Below are 23,937 nucleotides of genomic sequence, written 5' to 3' on the forward strand. Positions count from 1 at the left end.
TTGAAGTTTGCGTGCACTGAAGAGAAGAGGATGCTGAGTTTTACACCAGGAATTCTCCTCTAATGCGGAAGGGCTTTGGAATGATGTTTCTATATGGGCCATGTTTGTTTACTGGATTTATCAGAGTGCTTCTGGTAAACGTCATGCGGTGACAGCTGTTCCTCAAACCGTGTAAGATGCGCCTTACCAAGAGTCTTACCTGACTTACTGGTTTCTTTTTCTGTTTTAAGTGAGGAACTTGCCAAGCTTCACTGTTGGATCAAAACCACTAAAGAGAATAGTTATACGTACTGATGTATTATGAAAACAATATGTCCCTGGCATGCTTATGAGAGAATGAGGTTGTGGTAAACTGTAGAACTATGAAACAGCTCAAAGCAAAATGAGAAGGGTTTAAGTAATCTGATGTTTCAGGTTCACTTAACTCATCGAAGACTGTAAGTTGGAGAAGAGGGTGGCGGGGCTTTTGTTGACTCTCTTTAAAAGTTCTTCTGGCCAGAGAGGTGAGAGTCAGGGTGAGAAAGGACCTTTTTGTAGGTCGGAAGCAACGAGAGGGTAAGTGCAAGAATCATACAAGATAGCTAGAGAAGAACATTTGGGGATAAACTGTTGGGGCAAATTTTGGTCTCCCTAAAAAGCTTGTGTGCTGCACAGAGCGCCTCTCAGAGGACTTTGGTTCTCCCTCAGCAATGCGGCTGCATTCCTTTGTTGCACAGATGCTTCCGAGTGGGCCAAATTCAGAAGAAGAATTTATGTGTTGCCATGACTGAATAAGTTCTGCTGTTTGTAAGAGCTGCACAATGCTGTTTTAATGCAGACCTCTCTGGAGGTGCAGTTGCCCTACGCACTTGCTCCAAGCCCTCCAGGTGTGTGTAGTGAGGGGCGATGTGTAAATTAGGCTTCCTTACTTTGGCTTTGATTCCTTACTTTTAGAGCGAGGTCACACAGCTCCTCGATAGCCAAATGAGTCAGGATTTGCATCCCTTCAGCAGGGCTGAGAATGCAGAGCTCAGCCCCTGCTCTCTCTGTTGGTCCTTTTCAGGGAGATACCAGCTGGGAAGTGAGAATGCCTTTTGTATAATGATCATGGAATTAATTGGTCCTGGAAACTCTGGGGCGCTGCCAAGAATGGTGGTTTTTTTTTTGGTGTGGTAAGAAAGGAAAGGAAAAGGGTGGAGCTTTGGAAATCCAGGAATACCCCTAGCTGTCAGATCACAGGAAAGAGCTAGTGAAGTTATTTTGGGGTGTCTGAGTTTGGTGCAGTCAACATGCAGAATTCTGACATCCAGCAGCATCCAGAATGAGGACCCGGGAGACAGCAAAGTGGAGAGAGCTCTGTGTTCGTTTTATTTCCAAATGCACTCTACAATAAAGGCAACACCTCTGGCAAAGGCGCGCATCCCCCCTGCCTGGAGATCCCACCTCTGGCCACCCAAATTCTGCATTCCAAGCCACGGCTTCCCAGGGTGGGAATTCTGCCTCAAATTCCAAGTCTTATCTAATGCAGGCTGTTTTCCAAGCTCAGGGTTCTACAGAGTGGAGGAGATGATGAATAGCAGAGTGGTGGGATGCAAGGCTCTGAAATCCTGCGGGCATTGCCGAACCGCTCGCAGGAGGAGGCAGGGATGTGTTCACCCAGGGGTCTGCCCTGACGGCGATTGAAACGCTCGTGGCTTTGGTTGATGGGCTTAGTCCAGTCACCTGTCTTTGTCGTGTGCACTGTTAAGTTGTATTGTTAGTGTGAAATTCCCACTTTTCCCAGGGTGGTTTTTAATGTTCGCGTAGTGCGGGGTTGGTCTGTCAGGACTCGTACGGGACAGCCTCGCGTTCGCCTCTTAAGAGGAAGCAGACGTGATTATGAAGTTCATTAACTCCCGTATGAGGACAGGCTGAGAGAGTTGGGGTTGTTCAGCCTGGGGAAGAGAAGGCTCTGAGGAGACCTTAGAGCAGCTTCCAGTACCTGAAGGGGCTACAGGAAAGCTGGGGAGGGGCTGTTCATAAAGGCTGTGGGGATGGGACGAGGGGCAATGGGGATAAACTGGAGAGGAGCAGATTTAGACTGGACAGAAGGAGGAATTTCTTCACCGTGAGAGTGGTGAGGAATGGTTTGCCCAGGGAAGCTGTGGCTGCCCCATCCCTGGAGGTGTTCCAGGCCAGGTTGGATTTATTACTTAAATTCAGTGTGGTTTTGCTTTGGAATCTGGTTATTCTTCAAACAGCTTTTCTGTTCCTTCTGTCTTGCTACTCTAAGAGATATGTGACTGTAGTTTAACGCAGGATGCCTTTGTTTTTTCCTCTGCTAGACTGGTGTTATGGATGCTTGTGTTTCTGGAGCTTTTGAAGCTTATTCATTCCATGGGTGATTGTAGATACTGAAGGCTTATGCGGGAGAGTGTATGTGAGAAAGCAATATCAAAAAAACTAAGGGCAAAATCACAAACCTCACCTTATTGCTACTTTCAGAATCAACTTTGAAGTTGATTCTCATTTAGGCAAGCGGTGAAACGAGGTGGTCATTCTTGATTAGAGTGCCTTATTTTTAGTTAACTTATAAGTAACTGCGGTTTAGGCAGTTTTATTCCAGCATAGGGTGCAGTAGGTTGATAAAAATAGGGAGAGTGGAATACTCCCCGTTTGGAAAACCTGTATGTTTCAGGGAAAGTCAAAAGCATTTAAAAATCTGTCAAAATCTGTAAAAATGGAGCTTGAGACGCTCATCAGTTGGGTGCAAAATAATTACAAAGTAATTTTGCGGAATCGCTAAATAAAACAGCTCTTTACTAAAGCAGTCGAGTTTGAAACAACTGAACCTGAGGAATACTTGCTATCTCGTTTACTTACTGTTCATCCCCGTTGTTTTCTTTTGGTATTTCTTTCCAGTTTGCCTAATGAAAAACAATTACGTTGATTTCGTTCCACGATTCTCATTTTCAGAATCTCGACAGATAATATTTACACTGGAAAAAAAAAACCTGCAGACCAGTGGTTTTTTGGGTAAAAACAATTGTTTCCAGTGATATTGCTGAAATGATGACTACAGTTCTGCACGTTGATATTTGGGTGGCAGCCTGTTTTTGTACTACTCAGAGATTGAACTGTCCTTCTCACTTGCGCCTCCGTTCCCTCTTGCTAGGACGTGGAGATGCTGGAGTCTGTAATTAATTTGTGATACAACTGAAGGTTAACAGGTAGCTGTTTGTGACCGAGGCCCTGCGTCTCAAGCCCTGTGTTGGTGGCGGTGGTGGAGAGAAGACTTCTGTTGGATGTTATGCTGATACTCGTATCTTTTCCGCATCCTGCCATTGTGCGTGTGGCTCTCGTGCCCTTTCGCAGTGCCGCGGGGAGCCAGCCTGGACGGGCAGGGTCAGGACCTTCATTGTACCCAGCTGGGAACCGGAGCACGGCTCCTTCCGACCAGCCTTCTGCTGCTGGCTTCGCGGATCGGTTTGTCTCTAAGGGAGCATTTTAGCCCGAGTGGTTTTGGTGTGCATCGAGCTCTCCTGTTTCAGCAGGAGCTGCATATCTGATGCTGTATAAGTCCAAGAGTGTGGGTTACTCCGAAGATTCTGCATGGCTGAGGATGGGTAAAGGCATTAGAATTCCACTAGAGTGGTGCCTGCACAGCCTTGGCACATACGGACTTGCAGAAATACACCCCAGTTCAATCTTTCTACCTTTGCTTTTGAAAGATGTTATCTGTTTGGTAGGAAACTATTTGTTCAGCAGGTCCACTAACAGGCTGTCGAGGCCAGTCCGGTGCTGAAATAATGAGACTATTCAAAAACATAAAATAAATCTGACTGTAAAATGCTATGTTTGTTTATTCTTAGCCTTGCAGAGGATCAGGACCAACTTTACTGATGCTGGGGTGTAGCACCGCCGTTAGACTGCAGGATGCGTTGATTGTGGACGAAGGGAGGGAGCTGGAGAGCCTTTCTTGTTTTGATACCCAAAACCCATGGTGGCTTTAATTGGCACCACATAACGGCGATCAGTGCGCCACTGTCAGAACTCGCAACATCTTCTAATAGCAATAGTGTTCTTCTGAGCAGGCAGCACAAAAGCAAACGTGAAAACTCTGTTGCTTTTGGGTAGCCTGGTTCTGCCGGTGCAGAGATGGCCTCTTGATTAAATCCAGACCGAGCAGTTTCCTGTTAGCGTGCTAACTCAGCCCACGGCGTCTTATTCCGAAAGTCTGTTATTGAGCTCCTCTGCCAAGGCCTTTTTCCTTTTAAACTTACAGGCAGAATTGCTAAAATAATACAAACAGTCCCTAAAAGTCTCTTCAAATGATTACGAGCAATTGAATGTTTTGCTGCCAAACTCAAATTTTAGATTTTCAGGGTTTGGGGTTGTTTTTTTGTTTTGCTTTGGCATTTCTTTGTTGTTACCATCCTCTCAATGTGATGTCTTGGGCAAGCTGCGGTGTTGCAATTAACAGAAAATTGTGTGCATGTATCAATCTTGGCAGCAGATTCTGCCCTTGTTTGGTCCAGTCGCATCGCTGGATGTGAGGATTTTACACCCAGTGTGTAAATGTGGCTGTGGGTCAATACATGGTGAGCGGGGCGAGATCGCTGGATGGAAAACGAGTAGTTAAATACAGCCGTGCAGAATTGCTTCCCTGTTTGAAAGCACATGTATTGTGTAACTAGTTATTTTCAGAAGTATACCTTAATTATAAGATGAAAAGTCAGCAGGAATAGTCTATATTTTTTTTCTTCTTTTTTTTCAAGGGTTGCTTAGAGAAAATTTGAATGGAGGAGATCTGTAGCGGTCGTAGCAATCACAGAATCACCAGGTTGGAAAGGACCCATTGGATCATCGAGTCCCACCATTCCTAACACTCCCTAAACCATGTCCCTCAGCACTTCATCCACCCGTTCCTTAAACACCTCCAGGGAAGGTGACTCGACCCCCTCCCTGGGCAGCTGTTCCAGTGCCCAATGACTCTTACTGTGAAGAATTTTTTTCTGATATCCAACCTGACCCTCCCCTGGTGCAGCTTGAGGCCATTCCCCCTTGTCCTGTCCCCTGTCCCTTGGGAGAAGAGCCCAGCTCCCTCCTCTCCACAACCTCCTTTCAGGCAGTTGTAGAGAGCAATAAGGTCTCCCCTCAGCTTTTAGGGTGTTTGTAGTGGCAGTGTTTTATATAATTTCAGATATGCCTTTAAGTCAGGTGAATAACGCTTCTTTATAACAGCCAAAAGATCAACGGAACAAAGCTTTTCCATGTTTCCTGGTGTGATCTCATTCCTTGCGCTGGGGTGGCGGTGGGCTTTGGTGCTTAGAAAAGCCATTACTGGGTTCCTGACACGAGGCCGACTTACCCAGCCTGTAATTCCCCACTCTGTTTGCACAGATGGAAACCTGCGGTGCTTCCCGAGGCCGTCTGACATCCTGCACCCCAGCTTGTTTTCCCTGGGCCAGCGCGGCTGTTTCTGCAGCTGTGGGGTGACCGGGCTGGGCAGCTCGCCTGCTCCGAGCTCATCCCACCGAGGGAGATGAAGGGCTCGGTGCTGGCTGCACAGCTTTCCCAGCCTGCTTTGCTGTGGCAGAAGGGCAGAAAAGGGCCTCTGGGGATGCTTCTTGCAGTGGCTTAAGTTTCAGATGAAATGATGCCACTTGGCAGTTGCTGCGAGTGTCCTAGACCTCTGCTCGCCTCCTGTGCCTTGATCCTGTGAGATGTTCCTGCCTCTTCCAGGGCTTCCTACAGGAACAGGGATGCTCTTCTGACAGAATGCCCTCGAAGAGAGATATGCTGTTAGATTGCTCTTATTAATCTTCTTTTTGATTTATAACCCAGTTTGTAAAGCTTTTTATCGCACATACCTAACAAATAAGTATTTAAATAGTCACCAAAACGATCTTCTGACCCATCTCCTGAATAGTGGCGGAGCTTAAGGGAATGTTTCTAGTTATGTCAGACTCAAAGCAGGCTGTAAGCATTAAAAACAGATGCTGTTTATAAAACAAAGACCCCCAACACCCTAGATTTGTTGACAAATATTGTGCCAAAGGGGAACTGTAAGAGCAAATTGCAATATTGTAACGGCATGTTTGCAAGATGACTTTGGCACCCTCCTTGCAAAAGCATCGCAGGATGTTTCGCATCCAAATGTGTTCACGACCTTAGGTTCCGCATGTGTTCCGTGTCGCTATTTTCAGCGAGGGAATCGCCAGTGCTGATGCTGAAGTTGTGGTTGGTTTTCATGGCGATTTAGAAGTTGAGAGACACTGAATTACCACTGATGTTCCCTCTACCAATATTGTTCTTTGTGAGATAATGGCTTTTTTTTAGACAGTTATATATGATGGGGTCATAACATGACTTGATAACAGTCGGACTATAGAAGAGTTTGTGGTGCGTGTAAGAAAAGGTATCTTAAAGGTAAACTTACTGAAGCCTTCTGTTATTTGATGCAGCGTTTGATGCTTGGAGAGCCAAAATTGACAACATTGTTTAGTAACTAAAGATGTTCCTGTGAAAAGCTGGAATTTAATCGATGTTTCATTGTGACAGGTGTGTCGGGGAGCCTCTGTCTGATGTTTGTGCTTGGTTTCAACTTTGTAGGTGGAGGAGGACGAGTTACCTCCAGAACATACCGTTAGCCAGTATGAAACCTGCAAGATCAGGACTATAAAAGCTGGGACTTTAGAGAAGCTTGTGGAGAACCTTCTGACGTCTTTTGGGGACAATGATTTTACCTACATCAGTATCTTTCTGTCGACATACAAGACATTTTCTTCCACTAACGAAGTATTGGAGCTTCTCCTTAACAGGTAAGAGCCAATATGTAATGGAAACTGAGCCAACGTTTACGTGATAGGGGGATGTTGTCAGGATTTTCTTCCATTATTTATAGCGGACAGGAGCTTAATAACCTGATGGGCAGATCACAATTCAGCATTTTAATAGAAACATAAAATGTGTAAATACATTCCTCCCACATCCCAACTCCCAGTAAAGCACAGTCACCAGAGAAGGAAAGTGTGCCGCGTCCGACTGCTAAGGAACCAAACTGGATGCGTTCCCCACCCAGTTCAACATCGTTTTGGTTTTTAGTAGTTTCCATTCTTATTTCTCTCTTCCTGAGATGCTTCACAAAGGCAAATTAATGTCCCACCTGAGACTGTGACCTCATTTTACAAATCACCGTACAAACATGCCGAGAACTGTTTGCAACAGCCCCCACCCTGAAGATGCTCAGCTGTCAAAAGGCGGTAAAGAAAAACAGTGAGAGGAACCGACCGCGATACAGATACCGAGGAGTGTCCTGGGGCGAAGAGGGAGAAAAGGTTTAACTCGCAGTGACAGTTTTGGAATTCAACCTGGGTTTTCACACGTCCATATTTTTCATGTCTGTCTCTGGTGATTTTTGCTCTCCTCGGGAGGCAGAAGACTGTTATGCAGAGAGCAATTAATATATTGCACTTATTTAATTTGTACAGTTCTAAAAGTTCCCAGTGTCTGGCAAGCAAGCTTCGAATCTACTCTCAGACCTGTTAGGCTGTGTGAACCCCCCGAGCGTGGTGTTTGTGGGGAAAAGCTGGTGATGCTGGGAGGCTGCCTCGGGTCCCTGGCGTGGGGCTGGCCCTTCGCTCTCTGCAGAGCCTCTGGGCAGGACCAGGAAAGGGATCTTGTAGCGTTGGGCTGTGTTGTCCTCCTGTGTGCTTCTCCACAGATGCCTTTGCGTCTGTAATCCCTGTATGGGACACGTGGTCATTTCACGTGCACGTGTCTGGATTGTTTCCTCTCGGTTGCCTCTCCTGGCTGGATTTGATGGGTGCTCCAGGTGGTCCTGCACACAAAGCCAAGGTGTGGATGCTGCTGGAGGGCTGGGTGATGTGAAGCGTGGGAAGGCGTGTTCAGCTGCGGTGTTCCTGCTCTCCAGAATCATCAATTCAGCCCTCCAGTGACTATTGAAATAATTAAATCTCTTTGCAATTGAGGGTTGAAGCATTTTGAGGTTGGAGTTGGGACCAAAGGGATAGTCCATTGAAACAGCAGCCCACCAGTTAGCCTTGGTACAGTTTTCGTTGGGTTGTGGTGTTTCATCTCTAGCCATTATAATGTTTAAACTTGGTTAGGCTGCACTGTTACGAGGATGATGAAAACTTCTTTTGGGAATCTTGCTTTTACACTGAAGTTTAGAGAGTCCTCTAGAGAAACGGTTCTGTTTTCTTCCCATATTTTCCCCTAGTGAAAAGGAACATAGAAACCTAAAAACGGTGCAAAATTAGTGGAACATTGAAGTTATAAAATCAGATACTCAAAGATCAGGAATTTGGGAGGAGGAAGCGCTCAAGCAGGAATGAACTGGGAAATAGGTGTCTTTTTTTATAGACAATGTGATTGTTCATCACTGCTTTGTTGGCTGCTGACTGAGGGGAAGGATCTTGGGCCAAGACTTGTGCGCGGCTGTGTCCTTGTGGTCTGGAAGAGATCGAATCCTTGTCCCATTGGGTTTTGTTAATGTGCTGGCAGGGTAGAAGCCCAGCTTTAAGGAGGGACATCCTCTTGTCCTCTAATCCTCTTGGCTTTGAGGGCAGGAAGGGAGAAGAGGGGAAGTGCAGATACTGTGGCTTTTCTTCAAGCTAATAGCCTAAATGATATTTATAGCAGCATCATCTGGGTTCGGGTGGTCCGGGTGTTTAGAGCAGCAGCAGATCAGGAGCATACGTGACTCTAAGGAAATCGGCTCTGCCCTCCTCCTCTGATGCTGCTTTAAAGAGGTGAAGATGTCAGAAGAGGGCAAGAAAGCACAGGGGAAAGTCTCCGTAGAACAGAACTTTCTTTCTGGGCCCAATACTGATCTGGCTGGTTTGTGTACCTGTTGGAGCACGTTATAATGTCTTCTTCAGAGGAAAGGCACGTAGGCTGCCCGACCTCAGCGGCGTTAGCCCCAACCTTTTGTAATATATGATAGAATCCACAGGAAATCCTAGGAGGTCACCACTTCCTTCCCCTCTGACAAATCCTAGGAGTGTCGTGTTTAGGAATCCATGGATGTTTGTTTCTCTTGGCTTTTTGAATATCATCCATAATTTAGAATTTTACAGCTTGAGACAAAATGTAGATAAAATTTAAGCTATAAAGTTAGAATGGTTTACATGCAGCTGTGGAATATGGTATTCTGGAGAAAAACAGACATTAAAAAGGCAAAAAGAAATGGAGAATAATTGATTTTAACGAGCCTAGTTTTCGTGTCTACGTTAATGTACGATAAGTTGAAAGAGGTCTGCATTTGTGCGGCTTAGTTGTCAGTGGTACTTGTTAATAGTAGAGCGACTGAAGTGGGTGTCGGTGCTCAGTGTGTGGTTTTGAAGTACTCTTGTTTTGTTTTCCAGCTAAGTGGAAAAGTAATGAAAAGGGCAATTTCTTAAAAAAACAAGATTTTTGGCAACCGTTGTCAGTTTTAGTTTCACGTGAGGAGTTTGAGCCTCATTCCTTATTCTTGGTGGTGGTGCAGTGTTGTGGAGTACGGGAAGGACTGTGAATGGCAGCGCTGAGCTCTTGTTGGTGGTCCAAGGGAGAACAGTGGTGTGGCCAGATCAAAAAACACCCTTCCAGCTTTTTAGAGCTCCTCGACGTAGGGTTGAAGGCAACAGCATCTGCATCCCCCAGTTGTAGGACGTACTTTTTGTAGGAACATACGCATTGACAAAGTTCCTTTAAAATAGATGTGTGTGAGCTGGATCGCCTGCAAGTCCAGCACATGCCGTTTGTGTCGGAGTTGCTGTGGGTGCAGTGGAATTGTCTGCTCTGTGCTTACAGAGGGAGTCCTGGGACTCTTGGAAAAGTGTCCTAGGACATCTGGATAGCTTGTACCCTGAGCATGGGGGGATACCTGATGGTCATTTGATGTTATCTGCAGAGCATCCTGTCCAAGCACTGAATCTGGGGCATGAGACGTTTATTCTGTCCAAAACCAGGTGAAATGCTTTTCCCTGGGAGACAAAGGCAAATAAAAAAAGCAGATGCTGTACTTCAGAGAAACTGAGGGTTAGAGGAGGAAAAAAGTTAACTTTTGAAAGGCTTGAATGATTCAGAATAGGGTGTGCGTCTGGTTTTGTTAAATAGGACTGCCCTGCGGTGAGGTTTTGTGGAATCTTCTGGGCAAATCCATTTTCCCGGCTTGTGCCTTTCCATGTTAAAACAAGCGGAGATCTTGAAAAGCTTGCTACGAGCCAGCAATGTGCGCTCACAGCCCAGGAGGCCAACTGTGTCCCGGACTGCATCCAAAGCAGTGTGGCCAGCAGGGCGAGGGAGGGGATTCTGCCCCTCTGTTCCTCTCTTGGGAGACCTCATCTGGAGGATTATGTCCAGTGCTGGAATCCTCAACGTAAGAAGGAGATGGAGCTGTTGGAACGAGTCCAGAGGAGACTACAAGGATGATCTGAGAGCTGGAGCACCTTCTGTAGGAGGACAGGCTGAGAGAGTTGGGGTTGTTCAGCCTGGAGAAGAGAAGGCTCCGAGGAGACCCTATAGTGACCTTCCAGTACCTGAAGGGGCTACAGGAAAGCTGGAGAGGGGCTGTTCACAAAGGCTGTGGGGATAGGATGAGGGGGAATGGGTATGAACTGGAGAGGGGCAGATTTAGACTGCACATAGGGAGGAATTTCTTCACCATGAGGGTGGTGAGGCCCTGGCCCAGGTTGCCCAGGGAAGCTGTGGCTGCCCCATCCCTGGAGGTGTTCCAGGCCAGGTTGGATGGGCCTTGGGCAGCCTGAGCCAGTGGGAGGTGTCCCTGCCCATCACAGGGGGGTTGGAACTGGATGGGCTTTAAGGTCCCTTCCAACCCAGACCATTCTGTGGTTCTATCTTCTGCAGCAGCTCCTGGGCTGCTCACCATAATCTGTGTTGCCTACACGGCTGCGGAGGAGTGGGGAGTTTTCTCTGTCCCGGTGTGGTAGGATGGGCTGAAGGGACACGCGTGTTGCTCAACCTGCCTCACGTGGCGTGTGAAGGTAGGAGGAGACCCTCCCAAAGCCAAACCCACGTGGGCTGTGTTATGCCGCAGTAGGAATCACACAGTCGCACAGTCCTTGTGGTGGATTTGACTCCCACCGACTGTCGCAGCGGTGCACAAACCAGTGGGGCGGTGGAGAACGTTCCTAAACTCACCTATGACTGCAGTCACAGAAAGTATCGAATAAGGCCTATGAAATTTTAATTGGTTACTGTGCAATTCAGAACATTTTAAGATCAATGCAGCTCCCCAGGGTCCAGACAGAAGATACTTAGTGGGTTTTTAGTGCTGTGCTCTGTACCATAATGGACTTGAAACCTGCTCCTTTGGTAACTTCTGTCTTTAGTAAGTCAGAGATGTGCTGTTTGCTCTCTCGGTAGCTTTTAACACTTGGACACCGTGAATAAATCTGTTCTCTTTTTTTCTTTTGGTCCCCTCTAGACTTCAAATGAAGTTTTTGCTTTTTTATTAAATTGGAGACTGGAGCCCTATTCGTTCTTCTGGCTGGAGTCACCATATAAAGGTTTTCTTTTAATATAGAGTAGAAGTCAAACTGAACAAAATCCTGGGCATAAGCTGGTACGTTGAAGAGTGATGGGGTGACTTGTATCATCAAAGCTATTTAAGAGCAATTGGGCATCCACATCCCTTTAGCGTTCGTGAAAGTTTGGCATCTAGATGCGGCAGGCAGCTCTGAAAACCTGCCAAGTCTCTAACACTCTGCGTACTGGTATTTTCTCTTTGTTTGGTAGGAGTGGGTAGGGAAGATTTAAAAGAAAAAAACGTCTGTTTGGCATTTAATGTGGAAACACTCGATGGGAGTTCCTGGAGAGAGGGGAAGGAGAGCAGCTCCTCCTGACTCTGGGGGTGGGAGGACCACAGGATGCCTCCACAGAGATCCTCCAGTATCCGCAGTGCTGGGTGTGCTGTGGAATAACCGCTCACAAGTGCGATGGAAGCCAAAGAGCTTTAGCTGTCCAGAGGAGAGCAGAAGCAGGCCAAGTTCCTCTCTTAGGTATCTTATTTTGTCATGGTAATCATGTTCCTTGCAACGGCGGCGCTTAAAAGCAGAGCCACGCTGTGCCTGGCGCGGTCACGTAGGAAGTAGCGACCGGTCCCTGTCTCAGGGAGTTTAGAAAGGGAGTTGATACTGTTTGACGGAAGAGCCAGAGCTGGATGGCAACGGCAAATATTAAGTTATTTTTATGTTTTCAGTTCATTTTTTCTGCCGGAGGATGGCTCGACAGAGAGGAAATGGAGAGGAAAATGAAGGTAGAAAGGGGATATTGAAGGAGCGGGTGCTTCGGTAGCAAACAGCACTTTTAGGACAGCAGTTACGTAGTGTTGGGCTCACCGTTGTTGCTGTGGCATCTGTTCATTCCTCCGTTGTGTTCCCGTGTATCAGGCGGTCTGTCCACCCAGCTGAAGAAGTGACTTCATTTCCATGGCCCTGTGTGTATAATCCAAAGCACCTTGCCGAGTACCTGTGCTTCCAATCAGTTGTTTTGAGGCTTGCAAGACTTATTTAGGGATTTGTTCGGGGCTTTTGCAGAAAAACCTCCTTTTCTTATTATTTCTGGGTCATTCAAATGCATTTTCCTCCCTCGTCTTCCCTTGCCCTCTTAACAGAGATGCAGGGGTGCGTTTTCTATTTTGTTTTTCAGCATTTAAATATTCAGTACTGCCCATTACATTCTGATCTCATTTGCTTAGTCAGGCCCTTTGAGCGGAGTCTATAACTTTCCAAACACCGAGCAAAGCCGAAAAGTTCTGTGGGCTACAGGATCCTTTTGTTTCTCGTGTCTCTTTTTGTATGCAAAGCATTCATACAAGGCCGGGGAGTGAATGGCTCTTTGTCCAGGAGCTGGTGAGAACAGAGCAGCGCAAGCCTGCGGAAACGCTGCTCTTCGCATCGGATGTATCATTAACTCCTCCTAACCCGTATTTTATGGCTTCTTGTGCACGCAGAGCTCTGGCGTTGAGAGGTGGGCAGAGGTTTTCATCTGGCCGTGGGACAAAGCGTTTCACACTTCTCCAGTTTTGTACAGAAAATCGCCTGCTGTTTATTAGTGTTACAGGTTTATGTCATAAAAATCAGCGTGGATCCCTAAATGCAAATCACAGAATCACCAGGTTGGAAAGGACCCACTGGATCATTGAGTCCAACCATTCCTAACACTCCCTAAACCATGTCCCTCAGCACTTCATCCACCCGTTCCTTAAACACCTCCAGGGAAGGCGACTCGACCCCCTCCCTGGGCAGCTGTTCCAGTGCCCCATGACTCTTACTGTGAAGAATTTTTTTCTGATATCCAACCTGAACCTCCCCTGGTGGAGCTTCAGGCCATTCCCCCTTCCTGTCCTCTGTCACTGGGGAAATACCTAATGTTCTGCCAATGCGTGTTTTATATTCATACAACATTAGGACGGTGACACCGTGAGTCATCTCAAAAAAGCTCGAAGAATTAATGGCGAGTTTTGAAAAGTGGATATAAAAATATAGTTGTTGCTTCAAAACCGAAGCTTTCTTTGCATATTTCTCCCTCCAGGGGGGAAAATGTCTTTTGTTTATCAGCTAAGATGCTTTTTAATCATCTTGTTGGCAGATGGCAGCGGAGAGTGAAATCTCCCTTTAGCAACAGGACAGGAGCAGCCGTCGTAGTGCGTAACGTACGTCATATCAGCAGCACTTCTTGATTCTGTGCTGGGTTGTCTCCACCGAGAAGGTGTCAGCATAGTTCCCTAAATATCCCCCTCAGGCTCTTTCTGTATCTTCTTGGAGAGAAGACGTGGTACCTAGCATTATAGTGTTTGGAAATGCAGATTACAGGTCTGCAAAAGCAAATATTGAAACTGGTAGAGTTAAATCTAATAAAAACAGATTAAACTTTACACTTCAGCTTAGCAAAGTGTTGGAAGTTTTGTTCTTAAGGCTCCTCTGATTTATTCCCTCCTTGCAGTAAAGCGGTGGGAAATACCTCAACTAGTTCATTGCGTTCACTTTGGGTTGTAATAAGCGTTCAAGGTATGACTGAGACCCGAGGGAGGTCAGGCGGGATCGAGCGGTGAGTTCAGGCATAGCTGAGTCAGAAAGAAGGTATCCGTTCGCTTTTACAGCTTCAGTCATGCTGTTCCCAATAGAAGGAGCCACAGGCAGGGTGTAAAATTGCTTCGGACAATATAGGAGAAAGCACAGAGGCCACTGATGGACAGAAAGATTTCAGAACAAGATTGACAGCCGTTCTTGTACCAAGCCGTGGTTCCTCTGTGGAGGCTTCTGTAGTGATTCCATGTGACCCCCGAGGGATCGAGGTGTTATTCAGCGTGTTTAGAAGTGGGTTCTTACACCATAGTTTAGCTAAGCATTTCTTCCTTCAAACGTTTGGATTTGCTCTGTGAAATCGCAGTGGCAAAACGGGTGATCCTGTATGTCCCTCAATCTCTGAGGGCCCTGAAGGAAGAAATTATTTGTTATAAGTTGCTGACCTGTTACATATTTAAACATTATGCATAGTTTTTGTGATTTTAGCTTGAATAATATCTTTCAGCTAGCCCGTGCCTGGACACTTACGCTTAAATAAGGAATTTTAGCAAGGTTGCAGTTAGGAAGAATGGGAAAGAACATGACTGTATCTAATTAAGCCAGATAACAGGGACTAGCACAATGATAAGAGGGAGAAGAACCGATTTAGACTGGATGCAACCTTGAAAGAGGCCCAAGGAGTCTAAGAGCAAACGCAAGAAGGGGAGTTGAGAAGTTCAACTGTGATGAAGATCTACGGCCTTCATCCAGAGACCCCAGAAAAAGACCCTTGGAGGGTAGAGCGCGTGTGCCAAGGGGAGGAAACTTAAGAGAACTTGTTATAATAGACATACCTATTCCTAGAAAAGTGAAATGAAGTGGGAACTTGGGTGGAATGAGACAGTATGTTGGTCGGATTAAGCTCCGGGGGTCGAGCAGTCGTGATTTAACAACTGGAGCAAATAACTTTTGTTGTGTCTACCTGCGGTGTGGTTGGAGATGCAAGACCTGGTTTCCAACGAGCTGATTCAGATAGCGCGAGGGGTCTTAGTGCACTGCTCTCGAGGCTAAATGAGCCCAACTGACCTCCAGCTGCTATCAGAGGGGTTTCGTGTTTGCCTATATTAATTTGGGTTTACTTTGCAGTGCACTGGAATGTATGCAAATCCTTGACGGGAGCCTTCTGGACACGCACTGGCAGCCCACTCTGTTTTCCCTGTCTGACGTTCCTAGGATGCCATTAGCACAAACACTAAGATGCACTAGTTCTCCTAACTACTCCGACTAATTGCAGGTGCCTGACACAATTAGTTGAGCACAGAATGTGTAAAATCAGCTTGCTTTATTCTGTTTGGCTTCATTAAAGCTACCTGTAAGGAGCCATGAAATTCTTTATGAAGCTGTAGATCTGGAAGAATAGGCGCTCCCTGGAAAAGGAAGTGCATAATCCTGCCTTCGAGGCACACGCGCTGCCTACGTAGGTAAGAGATTTTGCTTTGCGCTGTTGGAGCTGTGCCCGTGGTTTCCTCATTCCCAGTGGCGTTTTCACCGCCATTCCCACTCATGACAACTGTGTCGGTAGTTTTGGCACAAATGGGCACTTGCCACCTAGAAAGCTTTGTGTGAAATCACGCTTGGAAATAGAAGGAATAACAAATACTACAGAAACAGGAGCTGCACTGGAAAAAGCGGTTGTCTTAGAGCCTCTTTGCATGCTGGAATATTGCTCTGGAAAAGGGTGGAGTGAAACCTGGCCGAAAGGGTCTTGGAGCTGTGAGCAGGGAAAGCGTTTTGGTGGATTCCCCCTGTGTGCAAGGTGCTTCATATAAATAACAACCTTATAATGTTCCAACCTTAACAGGTTAGATTGGAAGATACTGGCTGTCTCTTTAGGAATTTTTCCTCCTACGTGGAGTAATCTACAAACTCCTTAGATTCCTCCCTGCCCATGGTAGGGAGGTTGGAATTAGATGATCTTTAAGGTCCCTTCCAACTCAAATCATTCTATGATTCTATGATTTGCTGAACTGTTAGATTCTATAATTGTAGTTGGAGATAGAAACACTCAAGTTGTTTTATGGTAATTGTATATTATGACCCTAAAGGGGAAATGTAGTCGCTTTGTGTTAGTGCACTGGAGACAGAAGGGACCACACACTACAAGGGACAAAACACTGACCAGCACTTCAAACTAAGTATTTCCAGTGCAAAAGCCCAAACGTTTAAAAAACGTAGTGTGAGAAGAAAAAGAGAAGGATCATTGATATTTCGATGTCGTGTACATGCCATAGGCAGGTGTGCACAGCTCCCAAATGGCTTCAGATACTGAACCGTGTCTCATTCTGCCGGAAAGACAGAGCGTCTGTGATACTCCTTGACGAATTAGTGAGGGAGAACTCCTTCCTGAGGCTTCTGGAGTCATCAGTGTAATCGTGAACGCTGGGCCAGGAGGCACAAATGTGGCACAAGGCATAGAATCATAGAAGGATCAGGTGTGGGACCATCTGAGGAACCTGAAGGTGCACAAGTGCCTGGGACCCGATGGGATGCAATCCATGGGTCCTGAGGGAACTGGTGGATGAAGTGGCTAAGCCGCTCTCCGTCATACGTGAGTAGTTGTGGCAGTCCAGTGTATTCCCCCAGACTGGAAAAGCGGAAATGTAACTCCCATTTTCAAAAAAAAAGGAGAAAAGGAAGAACAGGGGAACTCCAGGTTGATGGGTCTCACCTTTGTTTCTGGCGAAGGTCATGGAGCAGATCCTCCTGGTAACTCTGCTGAGGCATATGGAGAATAATGAGGTCCTTGGTGACAGCCAGCGTGGTTTCACTGAGGGCAGATTGTGCCTGGAGAATGGAGCTAAAGTGTTGGTGGAGAAGGGAAAGGTAACTGATGTCATCCCTGGAGCGCAGGGATAGGATGAGGAGGAATGGTTTTCAGCTGAAAGAGGGGAGATTGAGATGAGAGATGGGGAAGAAATGTTTCCCTGTGAGAGTGGTGAGTCCCTGGTCCAGGGTGCCCAGAGCAGTGGTGGCTGCCCCATCCCTGGAGGTGTTCCAGGCCAGGTTGGAGGGGCCTTGGAGCAACTGGTCCAGTGGGAGGTGTCCCTGCCCATGGCAGGGGTTGGAACTGGATGATCTTGAAGGTCCTTTCCAACCCAACCCATTCTGTGTGTCTGTGTGAATTACGCCATGGTTTTATTCAGCAGAGATTCTTCTAAACACCCATCTCCATTTTTCAGGTATGGAAATCTAGCGACATCAAGCTGTGAAGAAGATGGAAGCCAGATTTCCTCTGAATCCAGCGCAGTACTTCAGACGTAAGTGCGGCTTTGTGCTGTCCGGGGAGTCTTGGTCAGGATTTGGTATTCGGGGGGGACGTGGGCAGCATAGCTGTTGTTTCCTTTGAAAACTCACAGCACTGTTGGTTTGCTCAGACAAGCTCTTCACAGCCAAATATCAACTGTCTCCTAATATACCCAATAATATAACCCGGTGATCTTTCCATCGGGGAAGTCATTTCGGAATTAAACATGAGATGAACACATCTAGGACGATATTTTGTGCATTAAACAAACCAGGAGTGCTTGTTTCCCCTGTCTTATCCATAGCAGTAAATGGTTATTGCTTATGACTGATCATATTGTTCATTACAACAGTGTCTGCCCACGAAAGCGGAGGTTGTTTCAGGCAACGTGTGTATACGTAGATCTTTGCCATTAGTGCCTCTGTGATTTACATTAGACTGAAATTTAAATTCTGAAACGATCCTAATTTGCAAGAAAAATAGCAAAGCTGTTTTGAAATGCAGTTTAAATGGGGGGGGAAAAAAAGTGATGTGATTATCCTCCTAGCATCGTATGAAACCGTGCTTTATCTTTAGCCATCGGGTGTAAAATGTGCCTTAGGTCATCACTGTTTGTACTTTGACATCTGGTCCATCTCTGGTTCGCACGCCTCACGGCAGTAAACGTAGCTGCATCGTTACCTGTGATCATAGAACGTGGTGATGCCTGATTCTCGTCAGCGTTACTGGAGATTGGTTTTGTATTATGCTTCCACCAGTGAAGAAAACGTTAGCTTTTTGATCAGTGCACCAGTTTCTCAGGGTGGAAGTGAGGAAGCCTTTAGTTTCCTTTCAGTTTGAGATGGAAGAGATAGGTTGAATTTTTCTGTCATGAGCTACGCAGTCCAGTCAAGCCTGAGGAACACACTGTGGTATTTTCATTCCTGCAATTCAGGTAGATTGTTGATTAAAAACCCATTCTATTCTTCAGTATTGGGTTTGGCCTTCACACTGCTCACCTCCGTGCTTTTCTAATGGCCCGTGTGTTGGGAATGGGAGCTTTCGAGTCCGGTTTACAATGGTTCCGGTATCTCCTGTGCCGTTAACACACTGAACACCTCCCTGTTCTGCATTCTGTGAAGGGAGTCCTTATGCGGGGGGGTTGCTTTGCCTTCTGTCATCCGTGCGGACACTGTTTTGTTTAACCGCCAGAGATAAATAGGTAAAAGCTCCTTGGCTGCGAGCGTTTCAATAGCTCTCTCTGAAAGCACAATGAATTCTGCTTGCTTGACTGCGGAAGAAATGTAGAGCTTAATTAGCGTCTGTAAATGATCCGGGGTTCTCAAAGGCTTTCGTTAGAAACAAAATGTTATCGCTTGTTAATGTAATTTTTAGCACTTGGCAAGGACAGAAAGCTACAAGCTCTGCTTTGGGCCGTTCCTCTTGCTCCATGAGACTCGACGTGGAAGCTCAGTTCTCCTGGAGGGCAGAACGGAGAGCTATCAAGGTTTTTCTCCCACTTTGCCATAGCTGGTAGATAAAACTTGGTCACAAGCACCAAGAAGGCAGCATTCTCTATTGAGCAGAGGCAGCCAGTGAATTCCCATGCTGCCATCCAGAATGAGCTCTAGGGTCCCATCCAGTTCTGAACAGACCGTTTGACTCCCCCTTCTCAGTCTGTCCAACTGTAAAATACGAGCTAAAGCAGCACCTTTCCTATAAAATAGATCAAGGATTTATATTTGGGATGAGGAAGATAATTTCACCACCATAAATCAGGATTAATAAATGGGATTAATCTCCCTTCCCCACTTTTTTCATGGACCTAAAGGAGTTTGAGTATTGGATGGAGGAAAAAGGCGTAAAAGTCATCTTGATGTTAGTGTCACTCCGGCTTTGAGCAAATCGCATCAATTTGTTGTTATTCCTAGAGGTAAGCGTGCAAGTGAAATAGCATTTAGTAGGAAGGAGCATGTTTATGGCCTCGAGCTGCGTCAGGGCAGGTTCGGGTTGGACACTAGGAAAAAGCTTTTCGCTGAAAGGGTTCTCGGGCTCTGGCAGAGACTGCCCAGGGAGGTGGTGGGGTCCCCATCCCTGGAGGGATTTAAGACGGGTAGCTTAGGGATATGATTTAGTAGTGGACAGGTATGGTTGGGCTTGATGATCTCAAAGGTCTTTTCCAACCTTATGATTCTATGTTTGTTTTATTTATTTTTAATGGAATTGTTTTCCTGCTGACGTACATATGGTTTATCATACACTCTCTGCCCAGCTGCTTTCTGCTGCCTCGATGCTGCCTTTCCTTTGGTGTATAATCATTACCTTTGCCACGCCAAGGATGACCAACAGATGGATTCTGTGGTCCTGTTCCTGGGGTACCACAGCTTCTCATGCGTGTATGTGATGTAGCGCTCGGCAATACAGCTGGCACAGCTGATTTTCATCCTTTGGCCCTCATAAGAAACCTTTTATGTCTGAATTTGATACCTGTTACTCAACCACGTATTTATAGAAAGGTCCCCCGTGAAGTTGTCAACAGTTTGTCAGGTGTACGTGTTTTAACGGATCCTGGCTACATGTGAATTCACTTTCCTGCCTTAAAAATTTCCATTGCTCTCCGTTGCTCTGGCTACTTGTCTCTTAGATATGATTAATGGTATCTGGAAAAGAGGTTGGCTTTGTAGTCCCGTTGTGAAACACGTAGTTCTAGTAGTTCAGGTTTTCTCTGCTCTGCGATAATTCCAATATAATTGCATTTGCCATCTTTTCTCATAGAACTGAAACACCATATAACTGTGCTCTCAGTTTTGTATGACTCGGAGAAATAAAAGGAAGAAGATGGAGAGCCATGTTGCTTCTTAACATTAACTCCGTATTTCTCAGAGGAAAAACACCTTGTGAGGAAGCCTGAGGTCTGTGGGCAGAGATCTGCTGTGTTGGTCAGGCTGTGTTGGGACAGTTCAGATGCTTTAAAAGCCCCTGTGGGGCATTAGAAATGGAGATGCAATTAAAGCATTGGTATCATAGAATAGTTTGGGTTGGAAGGGACCTTAAAGCCCATCCAGTTCCAGTGGCAGGGACACCTCCCACTGGATCAGGGGTCCAAGGCCCATCCAACCCGGCCTGGAACACCTCCAGGGGTGGGGCAGCCACCACTGCTCTGGGCAACCTGGGCCAGGGCCTCCCCACCCTCACAGGGAAGAAATTCTACCTTATGTCTAGGCTAAATCTGCCCCTCTCCAGTTTATCCCCATTGCCCCTCGTTCTATCACCCCAACCCTTTGTGAACAGCCCCTCTCCAGCTTTCTTGTAGCCCTTTCAGGTACTGGAAGGTCACTCTAAGGTCTCCTGGGAGCCTTCTCTTCTCCAGGCTGAACGACCCAACTCTCTCAGCCTGTCCTTGTACAGGAGGTGCTCCAGCCCTCAGATCATCCTTGTAGCCTCCTCTGGACCCGTTCCAACAGCTCCATCTCCTTCTGATATTGAGGATTCCAAAACTGGACAGAATACTCCAGATGAGATCTCACAAGAGGTTTCCACTGGTTTGGTACAAAAAGTGCTATGAAAGTTAAAAACAACTGCAGGAGAAGAGTGTGTGGCTCCTTAAGTATCTTGTGGAGCTTGAAAGGAGAGAGGGGGTTTTGTGAAACCTTAGGATACGTGTGGGAGGAATATTATGTCGTGTGTGGTGTAGTGTAAACCCAGAGGTTACTGCTTCCGGTGTTGAAATTCTCGGTGTTTTTTGTACCTGCAACTTAAGAGTTGCGATATATTTTGAGAAGGAAAATATCTGATGTGCGTAATTGTTTTATTATGTTATTTTAACACTTCACCCTGTGTCCACGTAGCTCAGAACCTGCAAGTCCTGCGCAAGGGCTTGAGTGCAGTTGTGGCAGAGTCTCATTTGAGAGACTCGTGTGAGCTATAAACCTGTCCTTGTCTCTCCAAATCCTGAGCCTGAGCCAGCAGTTACCTCTCACGCTTTTTGCAGTGATGTACAGTAGTGGTTGACCCGAGATCACTTCAACTACATTCGGAAACATGTCTTCTGAGGACCTGTTCTGCCAAGGGGAATTTCTCATGGTCGCTTAAGCATCGTTCCTGCCGATAGAGTGGTCAAAACAATTATTTTTCAGCAGCGGTCCAAGTCAGTTACATCTCATAGAAAATGTCTTTTGGGCTTTTGATTGTTCTTGCCCTTTTCTTTCAAACTAGATTCAATAAGACAGAGTTCAAACAGTGGTGCTGTAATTGTGTAACTTTAAAATTACACGGGCAGTTTAGACCACAGAGTGATGAGTAAGCTCTGAACAGAATCAAAAGGTTTATGAGTTTAAAAAAACCTCCCATGCCTGACTCTAAGCTTTTATTATCATCATTATTGTCAAGACCCACCTTAGCTTTTCATGGTCGCTAGCTTGTGTCACGCAGTTCTCCCTCCTTTCAGTCAGCTGGATGTTTGTGATCACAGGGAAGAGAGGAATAAAGTCCAGGGAAGGTCAGATATTCCAGTCAGGTGTCTGAGTGAGGTGGACTTCAGCCTGTGTTTCCAGAATTACGATACCATGCCTTTCTTAATTGTCTGCTAAGAGGTTTGTAAGGAGTAACTTATTTGACCCTGTGTCTCCTCCTGTTTTCGTTCTTCCTTGCATGGTATAAACAAGATGGCCTGTGCTGTTTCTCAGTTCTGCGTATTTCTGTGTTGAGGTGGGGCAGAGTTGCCTCCTCATCACAGTTCAGCTCTTGTTGTCTTTGGAGTTCTCCGTGTTTTTTACCTTAGGGCTTCTGTTGCCTTTCACGGAGAAAAGAGTAGATATAGCACACCAGGACATGACCGTTTGGAGTAAAAACCATGCAGACGTTAAACACAAATAAAAGTTATCAGCATGATTGGGTATTGTTAAGAATTGGAGAGGTCCATATGATGGTGCACTTGACATGAACTCTAGAGAATTCAGTTATGGTGCTGTTTTCAGGTGTGGTGGTATGGTTCAAATGTGTTGCTTGGTATCTGTCACCTGCCAAAAAGCAAACGAGGAAAGAAAGTAGAGTGGAAAGAAGTGAAATACTTTGCCTGGATTTGTCTGTTGTGAAGGTTCTACAAACCTTCCCAGCCAGGAGTCACGGGAAACTTCAATGAGAGACTCGCGTCCAGGAGACCTCAAGCACCTTAACGTATTCTGGGAAGGCGATCAGCAAGCCAAGCAACCAGTGCTGGTTGGGGACTTGAGTCCTCCTGGAGTGGTCATGCGTGTTGCCTACGAGAGAGCGAGAAACAATGATCTGATCCCTGTGATCTCCATTCAGAGCAGGAAAGTTCCTCAGTTAACTTTTAACTCCCTGTTGAAAGGTTGAGTTTTCTATGCAGAATGGCCCGGGAGATAACTCGTGCCTTATTTCCTTTCCCTACGGAAAAAGGGTGTTAATTTTAATCTCTGTGTGCTCTCACTGCTGGCAGAGAACTCTACTCTAACCACAGACTCCATGAATTTAAGGAGGTGATGTATTAAAGGAGCAGGATAATTCCCAAAATACAGGCATTAAAGTCCTGTCTGGAGGTGGTTGAGATGGAGAAAGAACCACAAAGCCGCTTGTAGGTTTGGAATTCTGTAGCTTGACTGGAATCGGAGCTGCCTCTGAATCATGCGAGGGTCCGAAACGGCGCTGAGGCCGTGTCGCTGAGATGACTTGCTGGGCTTGCGAGACCCGGAGAGCTGATGCAGCGCATTACGCTGCGTGGATAAAAGGTGCTGAGCTTGTTGCCACGAGTTTTAAAGGTTTCTGTCAGTGAAATTCCCAGAAGTGATTCGTTCCTGTTCAGCAGACACAGAAGAACGTCCACCCTGGCAATGCCGGCGTGCCCACAGTGTTTGCCTTCAGAGAAGACTAGTTTAATGTTTAATGTTAATCTAGTTACTTGAAGACCTCACTCAAAAAATAGCAGTATGACCCAGAGGTTGCCTGCAGGAGAGGTTTTTCAGGAGGCAGACAATGTTGCTGTGTCGGTCCATGGCCTTAGACTCTGACTTCTTGTTTGTTTGCTTTCCAGGGTCTGACATTGGTACATTTTCTTTAAGGATACCCTTTAGGCATGTTGGTGAATCTTGTGGGGAGAGGGGAAAGTGCACCATCTGTGTGTAGAAATACCTCTTCCATTTGGAAGTAAGACACAGCCAGGGCAAAGGGGACGAAAAGGAAACCCTGTGCTGCAAACAGTGAGCTTAAACAATGAGTTTAAGAGCTCTTCTAAATCCCAGTTTAGGTTCTGTTTCTCAAGAGAAAGCAATAGAACTTGAAAACTGGTCTCCTGGTTGCGGTAGGAGGTTTCAGTGGAGATTTTAATTATCTTTATTTTTTTTTCCTGTACTCCCATCCCCAGTGCTGTAAAGGGGAAGATTCATCCCTACATGAAAAGCAGAAACAGTTTGTGTCGTACAAAAAGTAAACTAGCTTTAAGCCCTCAAAGTCCTCTTCTCTTTCAATCCCAAGTGCTGCCCTGGCTGAGCCCTGTGGCTTTTAAATCGTAAATGAACTTGAGTAACTTGAAAAGTGCTTTTAAGCCCCCTCTTGGCATTGAAGGTTGTGGTTTCCTTCTGCTGCTGGCTTCGGTTTGCTGGTTTGGAGTAGGTGGTGCTCTCCCTCTGCTGAATGATGAGCCCA

At 46.2% G+C, this 23,937-nt stretch overlaps 1 protein-coding gene across 5 annotated transcripts in view; it reads left to right on the plus strand.

Annotated features, from left to right (window-relative positions):
- RGL1 (ral guanine nucleotide dissociation stimulator like 1) overlaps window positions 1-23,937 on the plus strand; it is an 80,838-nt gene that overhangs the window by 20,575 nt on the left and 36,326 nt on the right. For all 5 annotated transcript variants that reach the window (XM_054073568.1, XM_054073569.1, XM_054073571.1 and 2 more), the window contains exons 3-4: window positions 6,574-6,782; window positions 17,234-17,311. In XM_054073568.1, the coding sequence (XP_053929543.1) occupies window positions 6,574-6,782; window positions 17,234-17,311 (287 nt within the window). The remainder of the gene's footprint in view (window positions 1-6,573; window positions 6,783-17,233; window positions 17,312-23,937) is intronic.

The sequence above is a fragment of the Cuculus canorus genome, chromosome 8 (assembly GCF_017976375.1).
Source record: "Cuculus canorus isolate bCucCan1 chromosome 8, bCucCan1.pri, whole genome shotgun sequence".
In the NCBI taxonomy this organism is placed as follows: Eukaryota; Metazoa; Chordata; class Aves; order Cuculiformes; family Cuculidae; genus Cuculus; species Cuculus canorus.